General features: G+C 48.1%; 1 protein-coding gene across 1 annotated transcript; it reads left to right on the top strand.

The window, feature by feature from the left end:
- Positions 1 to 294: 294 nt before the first annotated feature.
- Positions 295 to 9,964, top strand: CXCL14 (C-X-C motif chemokine ligand 14). The gene is made up of 4 exons (XM_075163917.1): positions 295 to 770; positions 1,647 to 1,752; positions 6,472 to 6,582; positions 8,804 to 9,964. The coding sequence occupies exons 1-4, from the start codon at positions 707 to 709 to the stop codon at positions 8,817 to 8,819; spliced, it is 297 nt and encodes a 98-aa protein (XP_075020018.1). The 5' UTR covers positions 295 to 706; the 3' UTR covers positions 8,820 to 9,964.
- The last annotated feature ends 6,567 nt before the right edge of the window (positions 9,965 to 16,531 follow it).

The following is a 16,531-nucleotide window of genomic DNA, read 5'->3' as shown; positions in this document are numbered from 1 at the left end:
CTAAGATTTCCTTTAGATTTGGAAGCCTGTTAAAGCTAGAAAATAACATTAAAGTCAACAGGTGACACCCCTCCCCAGGTGAGACTTCTCCAAATCTTCTTTCCAAGGTGCATGGGAATTTCTGCAGAGCATGGGCTTCCCTGGAGCGCTCACAGCGGGGTTTTTTTCTCCACCTAGCAGCTCCATTCAGACAAATACCCCTCCCCAGCAAACCTCCTCCTGGTGAGAAACATCCCAGCTGGGCAGGAGCAGCCGCCCCATCGCCTGCGTTCCCACCCCCGGGATGCTCGGGGCGGGGTGTGGGGGGGGTCCCCCGGGGCAGGAGCGGCCGCGGGGTGCCGGTCCCCTCCCTCCCCGCCGGGGCTGAGGAAGCGGAGGGAGCCGTGGAGTTGTTCTGCATATTAATGAGCCGGGAGCAAGGGCAGCGGGAGCTGTTTTAAAAGACGAGAAGGGGAGGGAAGCGGCAGAGCGCAGGCAGAGCGCAGGCAGAGCGCAGGCAGAGCGCAGGCAGAGCGCAGGCAGAGCGCAGGCAGAGCGCAGGCAGAGCGCAGGCAGAGCGCAGGCAGCAGCACCGCCGGGAGCCGGTCTCTGCTGTCCTCTCCCTGGCGACATCCAGCCCCGGGAACGGGGGGATCTGGGGGGCGAAGCCGAAGCGAGCAAACACATTAAGATCCCCGGCGTCTCTTTAGGTACCTGCTGCCTCACCATGAAGCTCCTGACAGCAGCTTTGCTTCTGCTGTTCATCGCGATGTGCCTAGCCAGCGCAGAAGGTAAGTTGGTTTATTCTGCTTATTCCCGTGTAAACCTCTTTTCCAGGGGGTTGCTTTTCCAGTAATTTTTATTTGCCTCTTGATAGCCTTGAGTTGGATTTAGCTGTCCCCTGCATGTTGGGAAAAGTGATGTATTGTATCTGTGGGGTAAGGTAGCTGCGAGTTATTTAAAGGTGGAAGTAGAGGTAAAACACATGCAACAAAATTGTGTCTTCACTGCAAGCCAAATAGCCCCCACTCACAGTGTGGGAGATCACGCCGTGTTCCCCGTTATTCAGGAATATAGCTCAAACATCTCCTTCGAAACTGAGGGTGGTTTTCACAGGGAAAATAGAGCAGAGCTGGATTTGATGCAATAGCACGAATGCCACCGAGTGTGCCAGCGTGCATTTTCTGCTGTGCACAAAAATATGGTTAAAGCTTTTGTCTGGCTGCAAATGCACCACAGCATCCGTGCAAGGAGAAATGACCAAAAGTTCTACAAAGTCCAAGAGAGACGCGAGTGAATGAGAAAGTAGCTGAGGTGTGCTTTTGCTTGCTCAGTTTAAAGCGAGTTCTGACTCTTTCATTTCCTTTTGTTAAATATAATTACATTTAATCACAGCAGGTGCACTTTAAAAAGCTCTCATATTTACTAAGCCTCAGAACATACATAGTGCTCTAAAACATATTTCTCAGAGAGTCACTACCTTTTCCTGGGATACAGCAAAGAAAATATTACTCTTTTTAAGCTCAACAGCATTACAAAATTCAGCTTTTCCCACTGAGGCTTGAAAGACCGAAGTGAAGTTTGTGTGCACACATAGGCTGGCGGGGCAGGGACGCTTGGTATGCAGGAGGCTTTGCAGGCACATGAGAAAATGCTTTCTCTTGTAGGCGTAAAGTGCAAATGTTCAAGAAAAGGTCCTAAAATAAGATTTTCTAATGTACGGAAGCTGGAAATAAAACCGAGGTACCCGTTTTGCGTGGAAGAGATGATTATGTAAGTTTTCCTTCATTTATTGCTTTTTTTCCCCTATCAGTTGAATTGCTTTACCTTATACTGCAAATTCCTTCTTTGTTCTTTGTTTTTTCATGCTCTGGCATGCTAATTTCTGGGAATAGGTATTTGCTGCATCAGATGCAATAAAATGTGCAATTCTGACCAAAAACCTAGGTATCATTTTTCGACATAATTTTTTTGCTCAAAGAAATATTTACAGAACAGGTAGCGATAAAAGGTAATCATTATTGCAAGTGAAGATAGGGACGAATCTTACTGCAAACTGCCTGATGTAAAATCCAGAACTATTTACTCAAGTTATTTGGGGCGTGCAGAGTAAGAACACGGGCAGAGTTTGGTCCGTGGTGGTTTCTGCAAGGAAGAGTTATCCCAACCAGAGTCAGATTTTCGCCTGCGTTGCACCAGAGCCATCCCCTTGCATTCGATGGGATTACCTAGCACGTAAGAAAACGCTTTCCTCCCCGTCTCACTGCAAGCCGTGACCAATGCTGCCATGGCATCTCACAATGATGCAGTGACTGACCGAACCGAGGCAGGTACAGGGGTTTTTGACATCTCTGGTGACTGCTCAAAAGGAGGGGTGTTTTTTAGATTTTAAATATGGGTGGTTTGTGGTTTTTTTCTGTCCTGTTTTGGATATCTTAAGATCCCCCAACAAAACACCATCCAACCAGCACGTGGGGCTGGATAACAACCAGAAGGGCAGATTAGCCAAGACGACTGCACCGAGTCCCTCTGCCACCTGAGAGGGGGGAAAAAAGGGTCCCAAGAGCAGCTCCACCCCAGAACGCTAAAGACTGATTTACTCCAGGGTTTGTGCTCCCTCCCTGAGCGTTTGCCATTCGCTTAATCTTAGAAAGGTGCTTTAACAGCAGGATCCGAGTCCTGTCCTGCCCAGCCACGTACCACCTCCGGCGCTCTGTAATGCCCATGGGGCCAAATCCTGCCCATCTGACTGGCACAAACAAGGAGATACTACGGGAGCCTGATCCTGCCCACGCAGAAATGGCTCGCCAGACTCATCAGAGGGCGTATGGAGGAGGAATGAGGAGCCAAGCTTCCTTAGGCTTCCTCCAGATTTACACCAGCATGACTGTGAGCAACGCTTAGCTCAGGGAACACCAGACCCACCTCTTTGAAGCCCAAATCAGCTGACGGTGACCTGAACAGAAAAATGCTTGCAGAGCATCACTGCCTGAATCAGTTCCTTGCAGCTTTACTTCGTTTGCTTTGACCTTTCAGTAGCAAAAGGATGGTGTAGGGGAGCACTAACTCTTTGCATCCCACTCCAGGTGCTTGCCTGAAAGCAGCTGGTGGCCGGGGGGGTATAAAATAAATCTCATTAATGCAACATTTCACTTGCAATCAGAAAGTCAGGAAAGCTGGAAGCCGTGCATGAGCGGTTGCTTTCCCAGCTGGATAGCTATGCAGATGCCGAGCAATGCTGTTCAAGCCCGCAGGGTTGCCCGGGGTTTGCAGCGGCTGCGGGGACAGAGCTGTCTCTCCCATCGCCGCTGCTGCCTGCGGGGCAGGCAGGGCTAACACGCTGCCGTTGCTGCCTTTCCAGCTACCCTCATGCAGTCTGAAGTCAGTGCTGAAAGCAAACTGAAATTAATATTCTGAGAACCAATTGATCCGGGAGTCTCTGGACAAGGCACAGAAGAGCTAAATTCCTGCAACTGAGTTTTTGTTGCTGCGGTGATCATCTAAAGTGAGTTGTCGAAGCTGGGTCCCCTCCTGCCCTCCTCAAAAGCTCTCGTATCTTTTCATCTAGCAGAAACATGATATAAATGTTTGGCAGAGAAGAAGTAGGTATGGGGGTGCAGTTCAGGAAGGAATTTGTCTTTGGCCATAACCCCCCCAGCAGAGCTGTGGAACAGGGTAAGAGGCAGCTAACCCGAGTCCTCAGCCTAGTCAAAACCTATCAAGATTCATGGTACATCTAGCAGTAATTGTGCGTGCATCTGTCTCCCGGAATGAGGAAAAGCAGCAGAAGATAGGAGGAAGGTTTAACTCTTTCTGCCTGAAAGGATCCAACCCCCCTCCACGTATTGCCCCATCCCAAAGGGGGGGATGTGTTGGGATGAGAGCAGCTGATGAGAAACAGGCGCTGCTGGGAGCCTTTCTCGAGGGACAGCCGAGGTGGATGGCAGTCCCCACACTGGCTTGGGATGAAAGGACCAGAGCCAGGACCTTTGTGGTCCTGGGGACAGGGTATTTGTAAGCAGAGGTGCAGCCCCACCACCCCTGCAGATGAGATACGTGGGGGCACGAGGCGCTGGGGGTCACAGACTGACCCAAGGGTGCTCGTCGCAGCCCTGGAGACTGGACATACTGGGGAGGATTTTGGGACAGGGACCCTCAGACACCATGGGTGAAGGCTCCAGCCACCAAGCTAAGGGGCAGCTCAGCACACACCCCTGGAGTGAGCTCATGTCCCAAACCCCGCTGGAGGGATCCCACCAGAGGTGTAAGTTCTGGGCTTCAGTCCCTTCTCCAGCCCTCTCAACCTCTTCTTGCAGCCCATCCAGACAACTCCTGACTTGGGGTATCGGCTCCCACAGCACCTCTTCTTAGGCACGTCCCCTTACGTCTGCTGGACCAGCATCCCCAAGAGCAGGCCCAGGTCAGCTCAGGGTGCCCAAAAATGCTGCCACCCAACCCTGTGCCCACAGCATCAGAGACTGAGCGGGAACCGCAGAGGACCATGGGGCTGCCTTGGGAACGTCTCCTCTGCTGTCCAGCCTCCAACATCAAAGCAGAAAACCTACATGTGATGTCAAAGCAATGCATCTCAGTCTGAGAAAAGACCAAGTTCACCTGAGAAGCAAACCATGCATGTCGTCCTCCTCAGACAGCAGGCTGTAGTAAATCCAGAACTGCCCTTCACTGCTTCTGGTGCAAGTGTAGGGCTTGCTGCTTTTCAGAGGCACTCCTGTTCCTCTCCTCCTGTGATTCAGCTTGTCCATCACCTTCTGGAAATACCCTCTATAGTCTGTCAGAAGAGAAACCCAAGCCAAGGTCTGGCATCAGCCAGCACAGACAGCACAGCCGAGAACGTGGCTCCTGGATGGAGCAGCTTTGCACCGATCTCAAGTCCCTTAAAACTTGCATGCCTTGTGCCTTCAGTGAAGGTTTGGTTTCACTCCCGTTCAAAGCTACAGGAAAACTCCTCTTCTCATGTAGGTACTGATCTCCAGAGGGGTTGGCTGAGAACACCCTTAGAACAGAGATAGTCCATAGATTTTAGCAGTCACCCTTCCCTTTCTGATGCCTGCAGCCACAGAAGCTCCTGGAGGCCTCCCACCACTTTCCCACGCATTGGGGAAAGGGCCACATCCTCCCAGAAAACAACCTGAAAATTACACCTTATCTTTTTGTGACTTTAGCTTACACCTGATGGAAGTGGAGCAGAAAGGGGAGCAGGGAAGAAGGTTAATTGAATGGGAAGAACTATCTGAACACCTTGTATAACCTTCAAATGGGAAACGTGGCGAGACCCTTAGCTGAGCTCAGGCAGGCGACATGCAGCGTTTCACTTTGTCGGGCACATCCCCTCTGCACCGGGTGGGTGAGCTGGGAAAGTCTGCAAGGCACTTTTTCTTGTGTTAGAAGATAAACAGCTCCTTTCTGAACGAAACCATAAAAGAAGCCCACTAGTATGCACAGGTATTTCTGGTTTTCTGCCATCATTTTACTCTCTAGCAGTGTTTAAATAATTATAATTTTTATAGTATTTTAGTTAAACCAAATACTGTGTTTCCCTGTTATGGATGGTATTTCCAAAAAATGAATAATTCCAATAAAAATTGTGTTGTTTTTTTTTTTTTAATCATAAAATTAATGACAAAAACAGAAAACTGCTTGATTTTGAGCCCTGAGAAGTGATAGCAGTCTTGACGTTTCTGGAAAGCTATCCTCTTGGGAAGCAGCTCCAGGTCCCTCGTGTCACCTCGGTTGTGGCAGAGCAACCGGTGATGGCTTCACTAAGTCCTCCGGGAGGAAACCTAAAACGGTGGGAAGACTTTTGCCTTGTTTTGCCTCCCAGTGCATCTTGTCCTGACAATAAGGGGACACCAAGCTGCTGCTGCTGGCAAGGAGAGAGGGATGAGCCTGTGATCAGAGGAGGCTGAAGCCCCCAGGACTGCCTGCCTGGGGCTCAGAGCTAGTCTGTTGGGCACACAGGCACCCTGCCATGTGCAAGTATTTAAGATATTGCTGACTTTAAAAAAAAAATTAAAAAAAAAAAAACAGGGAAACAAAAATAACCAATGAACCACGTCTGATCTTTTCTCTTGGATGCAGCCTTGCTGAGTGTAAGGGTACCATGTCCTCATGCAAAGACCTTGTGGTTGCCTGAATGAACCCTAATTACATCAGCTATTAAGCTCAAAAGAAAATATCTACCAGACAGGCAGAGCAAACCCACTGATTAAAAGCAGTGGGTAAGTCTTCATCTGGTACAACCTAGTATAATTCTGTGGACAATACCGCACTGCACTGATTGATAACAGCTGAAGATCTGCTCTAATATTATTACAATAAACTCAAATATCTGCCCTAAAACACAGAGCATGAAAACCCTTCCACTGCCTGCCTGGGTGAGAGCCCCCGACCGGTTTTGGCATTTACCTGGGGTTGGAGCAGAGGACCGGCATTTCCCCCGACTGCCGTAACCCGTGCTCGCTTGCCTTGCAGCGTGACGCTGTGGACGCGGGTGAGGGGGGAGCAGCAGCACTGCTTAAACCCCAAACGCCAAAACACAGTGAGGCTGCTGAAGTGGTACCGAGTATGGAAGGAGAAAGGCAGGTACGTATGAATGTGCTCAATCGGGGGGGGAAATCTTGGTGGCAAGTTGGGCAATCAGCAGTGTTCAGACAGAGAGAGACCAGGAAAATGCACACACTGCAAATGCTCTATCCAGCACGGAGGATGTATTTCATTACCAAAATTACAGTTATAAATGGATGTTCTTGATTTATTTCTTTCCTGCCACAGGCAGTCCACACTTCTATTTTAGGATTAGGCTGTTCCAACTAGAAATAGTAATTATTTTCTGTTAAACTATTCATCAGCTGATGTTCTTAGTTGTTTACATACACTCACCTCCCTTCTACGGGTAAAAAGCCAAGATGAAATCTAAATTACTTTCACACGGTCACAAGGAAAGCAGTCAGCAGAGCTGGGAAGAGAGTGCCCTGTCACACACTTTAATCACACCACCTCAAAACCATCAGTATCTGACGATGCAGATATTTGCCAATTTTGACTAGTGTATCATTCCCAGAAAAACAGTAACTCGCTGGTAAGAATCTCTGCCACCTTCTCCCTTGCAAAGAGGATAACTTTTTTTGCAAGCCGTCAATCATAGGTAGAAGAGAGGGAGCAAGAAACATGAACTCCTGATGGTTGATGGTCAGTGGCGATGTCCCTATCCATAATTATGGGGAGCTGCCCAACTCCAGCTATGGCAAAGAAAGAGCCTCCCCACGCAGTACAGTCCCACCAAACCCTGATCCTCCTCAACCGATGGGAAATTTACTCCCTAAAACTGAGCTCAGACGAGGCCAGCGAGCAGCAAGCCCCATCTCTCAGCAGGTCCAAGGGTACCAGCGAGCTCCGGCACAGCCACGGGGTGCCACTGCAAGCACTGGTGGGTGCTGAGCCCCTCGGCCGGCTCCCTTGACTCCCTGCCAGCTCCCTGCGGCTGCTCCATAAACAGAGCACGCAGGGAAGCCCTGCTGTTGCATAACCGCATATTTACACTCTTCCCCTCTTTTTGGTTTTTTTTTTTTTGTTTTTTTTTTTTTTTTTTAAAATAAGGCCATCACTAAGATGACGAAGGATGCTCAGCCCCAGGCTTGTGCACTTAGGCAACGTGCAGGGTTCCCCCGAGCGGACCAAGAGGAGGGATGCCCCGTGCAAGGCTGTGAGGGCCAGGGTCCATGTGCTGCTGACCAGCTCCTGCCTCCAGATAACAGTGCTGCCCGCAGTCTCCTCCATAGCCCAAAATAAGGGTCAGCTCGAGGCTTCCCCGCAGTCCAGCCAAGGGACGGGGACTGTCCCTGCTGCCAGGGAGAGGGGGACAGCTTTGGCTGCCAGCCTGGGGCGTGCAGAAAGGATGCAGCACAACCCTCAGTGCTTTACCTTGCTTTGCCTTGCCCAGCGCTGGCATCCACTGTGGCATGTCACCCCTGCATCCCACCCAGCAGGTCCCCAACACTGCTAACCGGGCAAGCAGGGCAGCCGAGCCGAACTGCAGCTGAAGAAGCATCAAGTGATTATTTCAGACATAAAAAGCCTGATTTAAACCAAGTCCTCATAATAAATAAACCATTTGTCAGTGCCTCCAGTGCCAGCTGTACCAAACCCACTGAATTGCTCCCCAGGAAAAGCCAGGGAATTTCAATGTAAATGGAATTTACATTTAAACATAGTCCAAACATTAATCTCTTCCCCAAAACAGCATTGCCCCTAGTTTTCCCCCTTGCCATGGAAGACTGCTTTCATGCACGCTCCCCAAAGAGCCAAGGATTTTTCAGCGAACAAGCCTGTCAGGTGGTCTTCTCAGGATGTAAACTAGAAAAATCATACTGCCTATAATATTATTCCAAACATAATAGGTACTGTGAATTTATTACTTACGTACAGCTCATGATATACTTCAACATTTGTATACGAGATAGGGATTTTCCAGTGGTTAAAGTGTATTAGCAGATGTGGATTTCTTCATCTTTCGTATCCCAATAATCACGGCAGAACGTGTTACTCCCCGCACACCCGCAAGATGCAGCAGTGTTGAAGTCCCACCCTCCTCCCAGGTGCTTTATGGATAGCAATCCAGTGACTGCTGAAGTCAATAACTGACTTTCCAATTTACTTAAGCAAAGGCTAAAAATCTGGCTTCTGGGTTTTTGTTGTTTGTAGGGGGTTTTATTATTTGATTATTATTCATTTTTATTACTATTATTTGGAAGGCAGTTTTTTCATTCATAGTTTAAACATCTTGCTCTTGGCTTTCTTCTTTTAGGGTTTATGAAGAATAAGAGAAGCGGCATAAGGAATGGAGCAGACTCCCTTGGCTGGCGTAGGACTGGGCTCTGCAGAAGATTATTTCTCTCTCACAGACATAAGACACAAATTCTATATTATTATAAAGCACTTTTTACCAAGGGTCAGTTTTTACATTTTATAGCCATGTGCAAAAGGCTTCCAGATTTCACAAGCATCTGTTGCACTTCAGATTTCATACCCATCTGCTCTGTACCGAGATTGGGAAAACTCATGCTTTTCATTTTAAAGAGGTTGGGTTTTTTGGGTTTGGGGTTTTTTTTTATTGTTATTCATTCATACTTCACTATGATTGCAATCGAGCTTTATAAGCTCATTAGACAAACAGTAACGTTTGTAAAGGTGTTATACAGCCGTGTCCCTCACCCTTTCGCAGTGGGAAAGCTTCGGTGCTGTGGTTGGTTGTCACATTTGCAGCCTCCACCATAGTCAGGCAAAGCGGGGACCGAAGACGAGTTTGCTGGGGAAGATGCCACTGAAATGTCGTGGCTGTAACTGCAGAAGTGAGGTCCCTCAGCACATCGTCAAATGCGTACGAACATCACTTCTGTACCTCTTCTTTAATGGACTTGAGGTCTTGCTGCAAGGTGAAGCGTACCATATCTCCCATTTAACATTTCATGCATTACAAAGCATTTCTAGGTCATTTTTATTACTAAGAAAATGTTTATTTTCTTTTTTTCCACCTGAAGTTCTTACAGAAAGTTTGTGGCTTCAGTACTGAGACATTTTAAGCTTCGAGACTATTGTGTATAATTTCCTAGATTTGTAGCAACAAAAAACCAAACCTTTAAAAGGTACCTTTTTATGAAAAATATGATAGGGCAAACATATAAATACCTATACAAGTTTTAGTCACACTACAACATATTCATTATTTTGAATGTAATACTTCAATGTTAAGCAGTGCATTCCTCTTTTTAAAATAACAAAACTACCTTTTCATTTGTAAATATACTATAGGAAGTCTCCCTATATTACCTTTCTGTATAATGTACTGTACTGCTAAATTATCATATGCTATTTAAATGTTTGAAACATTTAGAAGGTTGCATGCAGATTTCATATTTCTTTTTAAGACAGATGAAAAAGGTAATAAAAATATATTTAAAAAAAGCTGACAATTGCTCTTACATTTCCTTAAGCCATCAGGGAACTCCAGCCACTTCTAATAACTTTTTTTGGTGGATGAATTGGTTTGGGGAAAAACACTAAATCAGAGAAGCTGATTTAGAGAGATGGCATCTTGGTGACACTGGAATTAGAAAACATTATTCCAGGCTAATTTACTTCCCTTTCTCATTTTAGGATTTGGACTTTACCCAAACACTGAGGAATCTTGTTACATAAAGAAGGGCTATGCCATGTGCCTATAGCCACTAGTCTAGTGTTATGTTAAATAAACGTAAATCAGCCACTCCGGATCCATGCAAAACCAAGTAAAATGCAGTGATTTAGGAGAGATCTCGGTTAGATTAGGGGAGGTTGTACACTGAAAGTCAGGCAGCAAAAACCCGTGAGCCACTCCCTCCTCTTTCTGTGCAGTTTCTGCCCTCGCCCAAAGGGAGAGACTTTGCACCCAACAAGGCTCCTACACCACTCCCCAGCTAAAAAGGAAAGCCACAGATAGGAAGGGTAAAGCCAGCAAGAGTTTAAATGCATTAAACCCTCCTGGTGTTCCCCGAACAGCGCTGCTCTCCTTCCTGGCTGCTCCCAGCTGTGCAAAGGCTTCACACGGGGCTGCTGCCGAGGTCAGCGGCACTCCTGCGACAGTGATCTTAGACTATATAATCAAGGCAACGCCTGGCCTCAGCTCCAAGGTTTCCTCCAGTTCAGACAGAAAAAAGAAAAAGAAATATATATGCGCACACACACACTATATACTTATTTACTGTGATAATACCCTGGCAGAGCTGAAAGAGAAAGAGCTGTTAGTTTTCAAAGTATTTTCCTATTCCGCACAAGGATGGAGCTTCAGATGCCTCTTAGTAAAAAGCTTGAGAAAGATCCCAGAGTATTTAAGAAATTAAATCTCTGGGGATATGGACCACAAGGCGCTGCTCCAGGCTGAGCATCTGAACCCGATCTCCGGGCAAACCCAGGCCCGTGGGCTAGCTAAGCTGCCCCTTGCCTTTCTTGAGTCACATTTTAACAAAACCACTAGTTTTTCCTTGAGGACACTTGATTTCAACATGCCGACAGACTTCAAGAAAAGGTTTATGCTTATTTAGTGACTACTGGGCGATGTATTTCCTGGAAAAGTATTGATACCGTTGCTCAAGAGGTGGTTAACGCTCCGCTGGGAATGCTGTGCACAGCTCCAGTTGCCCAAAGGCACTGCTCGGTGACTCACACCTCGCAGGGTATAGCCTGTACAAATGACTCTTAGCTCTGCCTTCGCCTGCCAGACCAAAACCACCAGCAAGAACTGGGAACAGAGGAAGCCAATTGTAATTTTTCCCCCCCCCCCCGCTTGCTAGAATGGGGGACTAAAGAAAAAGAACTCTTTGGTTCGATACGTGTATTCCCTTTAACCTGAAATCTGTGCTTTGAACAAAACAACTCTTGGAAACAGGAATTGAAACCACAAAGAAAAAACAGTGACTCTGGGCTGGTTTTCCCAAGCCTGTTAAACCGCATCTCCAGGCAGGTTTGGTAAGTTCCCAGGAACAGGAGGAGCATCCCTTGCTGTCCCTGATACTGCAGTTATAAAGGGAAATACTGTGTCAGAAGGTAACTGCCACACACAAAACATCAACGGCTTTCCTTCAGACTAAAACGTCTTTGCTAAAACATTATATATATATATATATATATATCTTCCACCTAGATTTGGCAGCAACCTTAAGGTTTGTTTTTGTTTCCCCCAGCAGATTGCAGGTTGCGAAGCCACAGGAGACCATTCAGTCCAACCTCCTTAATATACAGGCCATACATTTGTGCTTCGAGATTGAAAAATTGAGCCGCTAAAGCATGGTCTGAGCACACACCAGCCAGCCCCGACTACTCACCAGTTACCAATTTACTTTCCTAAGAGCTTGAACATTTGCAGGGTAAGCAGAGCCCTGCTCCATCCTGGGGTGCAGGAGCAGCACAGGGAGACCCCACAGGTCCTTTACTCAAGCACCGATGCTACACAGCAAGGATGCAAACCCTTCACAGAGCCTCCAAGGAGGGCAGCAGGCACCCGCTTTCCCCCATCCAGCCTGCAGAGCTGCTCCCCGGCACGCTGCAGCCAGGAGCACCCAGAGACAGAGCACCAAGCCCTGCACAGGAGACCTCCACGTCCCCCCTCTCCATCCCTCCCCTGGGCATTGGGTATCCACAGGCTGCACCCGTTCGGAAACAGCGCTATCAGATTTTATTTTAATAAAAGCACGAGGGTGAACCAAGCAGCTGCAGTGAAAAGACACAATAGCAGGGAGAGCTGCCTTGCCTTTTCAGCGAGAGCGCTACGTGGGATTAGTAACGTTATACAGATCCTTTCACCACTTGCCTTTCACTTGTTCATATATGGTCTAGGTCAGCAATGGCCAAAAAGTTTATTAAGAAGCGATAGCTGCTTGGTGGTCTGTGCGAGACGGCGCGGTGCTCTCGGCAGGTCCAGCTGCCTGCTGTGCCCCAGCTGCCCCCAGGCTCCCTAAATCAAGGCATGAGACCATACCAGATCACTACACGCATGGACACCTTTCCTCATCATGTCCATGCGGTGGGAGAGCTGGCCCTGCACTAACGGGGTTTCTCCAGGGCTGTGGGAGCAAACGTAGGGCTCGAAGGTAAAGTCATCAGAGCGGCCTGGGGGTTTGCACTGGTCACCCCCAAGCCCTGGGTGAGAAGCTGAAGGCAGTGTTAGAGCAACACAAATGCTCTCCGAGCTAATTAAACATCAGAGTTGGGCCCCTCCAGGACCCACATTTGTAGAGAATGGGAACAAATGTGAATAAAAAGCCACTGCCCTCAGGACTCACCATCCTGCCGAGATCCACAGCCAGGAGCTGTGCCTGTCCAAGGGCAAAGGGCTTCCCGTACAACCCAACATCACTTAATGGGCTTTATATAAGCCCAGACAAAGCTCACGCTCTCCAAAACACACTTTCCATTAGGTCAAATGAAACACCAGTCACATTTTGGGTATTTTTCCTCCAAAGCCAGCTTCCAAAAATGAGGCCTCTAAATCTAGATGCGAACACCATCTGAAGACCTCACTTATTCCGAGTTGCGCAGCACCTTTGGAAAAAAGCAAGCTGGTTTTGGCTGTTGGATGAGTTTGGGCTTCAGATCCAGAAGGACGGCCATCTTCTTGAAAGCCCTGGCCACGCTGACTTCATGCCAGGGCAGCTCTCGGTTTTGGCACTCTGTAGATCTTCCATGCATAGCCCTCGCGCTGGGATTTCTTGTTCAGTTTGTTCCCTTCAATGGGTTGGGGTGAGCGTGGTCACAAATGGAAACACAGGTATTTTTGAGGATCACCATTTGCGGCTCTCACTGACTCCGTGTTTGCTCTATCAGAAATCTGTTATTCATCGATTTCCCTCTGATCCTAAACCACAAAGAGCCGAGTGCTTCCAGGAAGGTGCTCGGTTTGCCTTGAAAGGCTGCACCCCGTGAGCCCCAGATACCCTCATAACCAGCACGTGTTTCTGGCAAAGTACTCCAAAGCAGATCTCCTATAATTCCCTTACCTGACATAACCCACCCCAGAATAGCAACTGGGATTGTCACTGCCCGAGGAACAGCGGCTGCAGCTGCGTTTGCAAGAACAGAGCTCCAGATTCTTACAGTGATTTTCGGCGCTTGTAGGTATCGATACACACCTTACAGAAATCTTAATTGTTTGCTGAATTCTGGGCAGCCAGGCAACTTGGAAAATCCCACAACACTGTCAGTTGTGCCTTCTGACACCACGTACCTCTGGAAAGACTGGCCCTCCATCTCTACGGACCGCCCCTGCAAAGGTATTTGGGCTGCCACTTCCTAGAGAGAAAGCTAAACACCTGCACAAACTCGGGCCACCATTTGGTCATCTATCTCATGTGAAACCGAGATAGAGTCATCATCTTTTTTACCCTCCCAGGTTGCCTCCTTGGACCGTCACCTCTACTAATCAGTAGCCCTGCCCAGGCAGCAATGCAGTAACAGTCCCCAATTCATACTAGAGGTATTAAATACCCAGCACAGATCCAGAAGTCGGGTTTTGGGTGCTTTCCAAAGCATCCTTATTTCTATTAGCCAGCACTACTTGGGACAAAGCCATGTGAGATCAAAGGGATGTCTGGGAGGCCCCAGCAGCCCAGGGTTCAGCCCCGTTCCTTGCTCTCATCAGCTCCGCAGCACTTTGGTGTCCGGCAGCTCTTGGGCCATGGCCAGCAGATCCCAGCCCAGATGGCTGCTCTGGAGGAGCAGTGGGGGAAAGCAGGGCTGAAAGGACATCTAGTGGCAACCAAAAACCTTCTCAGACAGCCTGGGGACACCTCTACAGCCCTCGGCCGTCTGCGTTATAAATCAGCTTGGAGCCTGCTCATTGCACTGCGACGCTGGGAATGTCCTTCCCCAGCTCTGCAAGAAAAGCTTCAACATCTGCATTTCCTTACCTGGGTATGGGAAACCCCCCAAAGCAAAGAAAATGCAGCTGTATTTTGGGAAACCTGCTCAGAGGTTTAAACAGTCATATTAGCCCATTAACGTGGAACGTGCACCCTAAGGGCAAAGAGGACACCTGGCTACCACCGTGTCTACAGGAGGCATGTTCGTCACACTGGCATGGGAAGCTGGATTGCAGCACAACCCTGGGAAGATTCATTCCCAAACCACCTGCCCAAAACCCTTTACAAACATCAGGAGTTCCTGCCCAACACACCAAGCCATGTGGCTTTCTTGCCCAGTGGTTCTCCCTCCTGCCACCAGCTCTCCAGGGAGCCCAGGACCCGCAGAACGGCGTGCAGCTGCCATTCCCCAGAAATACAGCCCGTCCAGGTTGTTGCATTTGGGTCCTGTCCGCAGACAGGACCATCTGACTTCCCAGCAGCAAAAACCACACATGCACGCTATCAATGCCTGAAGAGGAGAACTTGCTCCCTCTTGCTGGGTATGAGCACAACTTCATCCAACCATCAAAACAAAGCCAAGATCCCTGGAAGAAATGCTTTGTAGAGATGCAACATGCACAAGCATTTATTTTCTGAACACTGAGTGACAGGTTGTATTTCTGGTCCTTTTGCCAACCTCTGAAGCCCTCAAACCCTCTCAGATTTTTCTCTTATCTTTTGCTTGTGTCTGTTATCAGCTCTTTGGGAAGGGACTGCTCTGACGACACGCATGGAGGGCATCCAGCGCAACAGGAGCTACTCTGCTGCGAGCGGGCACGCGGGACCTGGGAGGGAGGAATGACATGACATGAAGTGACAGGGAGGCAGGCGGCCAAGGCCTGGGAAAATCACCACGCCTGTGTTTTTGTTTTTCTTCCCGCACAACAAAAGGTTAGTGAATTCCTCTTGGATGGGTTTCAGAACCTCCCCCAAGAGAAAAAAAAAAAAATCCTGCTGGTGTTCGCTTAAGGCTGATAATTACAGGAATAATTATGATTTATTCCCACCATAAATCTTGGAGCAAGAAAAGGGTTTTGAGGTTTGCAAGATTTGCTGGATGACAGAAGCAAAATACAGCTCTAATTGCCCTTCTTTGTTGTGTTTAATTAAGGATTCTGAAGCAACTGATCTCTGTGTCTTTTCATGGTTAGAAACCTGCAAGGAAAAGAAAATCTTTCTGCAGAGCCACCAATTGAAGCTTTGTTGGGTTACTAGGCACTAAATGTGCTACATCTGAACACTCAGGATTCCCAGAAAAAGAAGCTTATTAAAGGAAAAGAAATGCTACAACAGGCTTTTTCCTGCCCCCCCCCCCCCGCCCCCCCCAGTAGGCTTTGGCAATTTTGAGCTCACTTCTAATCCCGGAAGAAATGTCTTTTGTCTTTATCCCCCAGCGTTTTTGCCTCGTTACTGCCCATTCCATTGTGTTGCATAAAAATACTTCTCCATTTCTATTACCTTCATAATTGCACCATTTACATTTTTCCTTGGGGTTTACTTCAGCTTCCTCTCTAAGTCTAGAAGACTTATCACTTCTGCAAACACAGTAGGAAAAACAAACCAGCCCAGAGCTCCGCAGCTTCCTCCTTGGACCAGTAATTCCCAGTCATGCGCCACTCCTCCCCAGCAAGAACCAGTTTGCCAAGTGCTACCTCTCAAATTCAAACTCTAAGTGACTGGCAGGGTGTTCTCTCTCTATTTTTATGCAACAGCTAAAACAGTTCTGCCTGGGAAATCCAGTTCCTCATTATAGTAATCAGTGTCAAATCATCACACCTGGCTCTGAGAAAGGCCACCAGCCCACAAGCTACCACAGCCATCACTCAGCCCAGGCTGCATGGGCTCTGTGAAGCTAAGGGATAAAAAAAGCAAGAAATCCTTGGGATTGCTTTGAATCTGAAGGCACTTGGGACAGTGTTTTTGCAGAAAGCAACTGCACTTGATAAGCGTGGCACACCTTAGGCTAAGAGCAGGACCACCATGCGCTGCATCCCCAAAGGGAGCATTCTGCAAGGAAGCAGAGAAGGTTTGGTGTTGCCCAGAAGGTAAAATCCCAACACTTCAACTGTATGGAGCAACATACTGGATAACAATGCCTGGAA

This window comes from Calonectris borealis, chromosome 15, assembly GCF_964195595.1.
Source record: "Calonectris borealis chromosome 15, bCalBor7.hap1.2, whole genome shotgun sequence".
NCBI lineage: Eukaryota > Metazoa > Chordata > Aves > Procellariiformes > Procellariidae > Calonectris > Calonectris borealis.
The sequence above is the reverse complement of the archived record's forward strand: the minus strand, read 5'-3'. Positions and strand labels throughout refer to the sequence as shown.

Coding starts and splice junctions, on each gene's coding strand:
- CXCL14 (XM_075163917.1), top strand. CDS start 707: ATGAAGCTCCTGACAGCAGCTTTGCTTCTGCTGTTCATCGCGATGTGC. Junction 771..1,646: donor GTGCCTAGCCAGCGCAGAAG/GTAAGTTGGTTT, acceptor TTTCTCTTGTAG/GCGTAAAGTGCAAATGTTCA. Junction 1,753..6,471: donor TGCGTGGAAGAGATGATTAT/GTAAGTTTTCCT, acceptor CTTGCCTTGCAG/CGTGACGCTGTGGACGCGGG.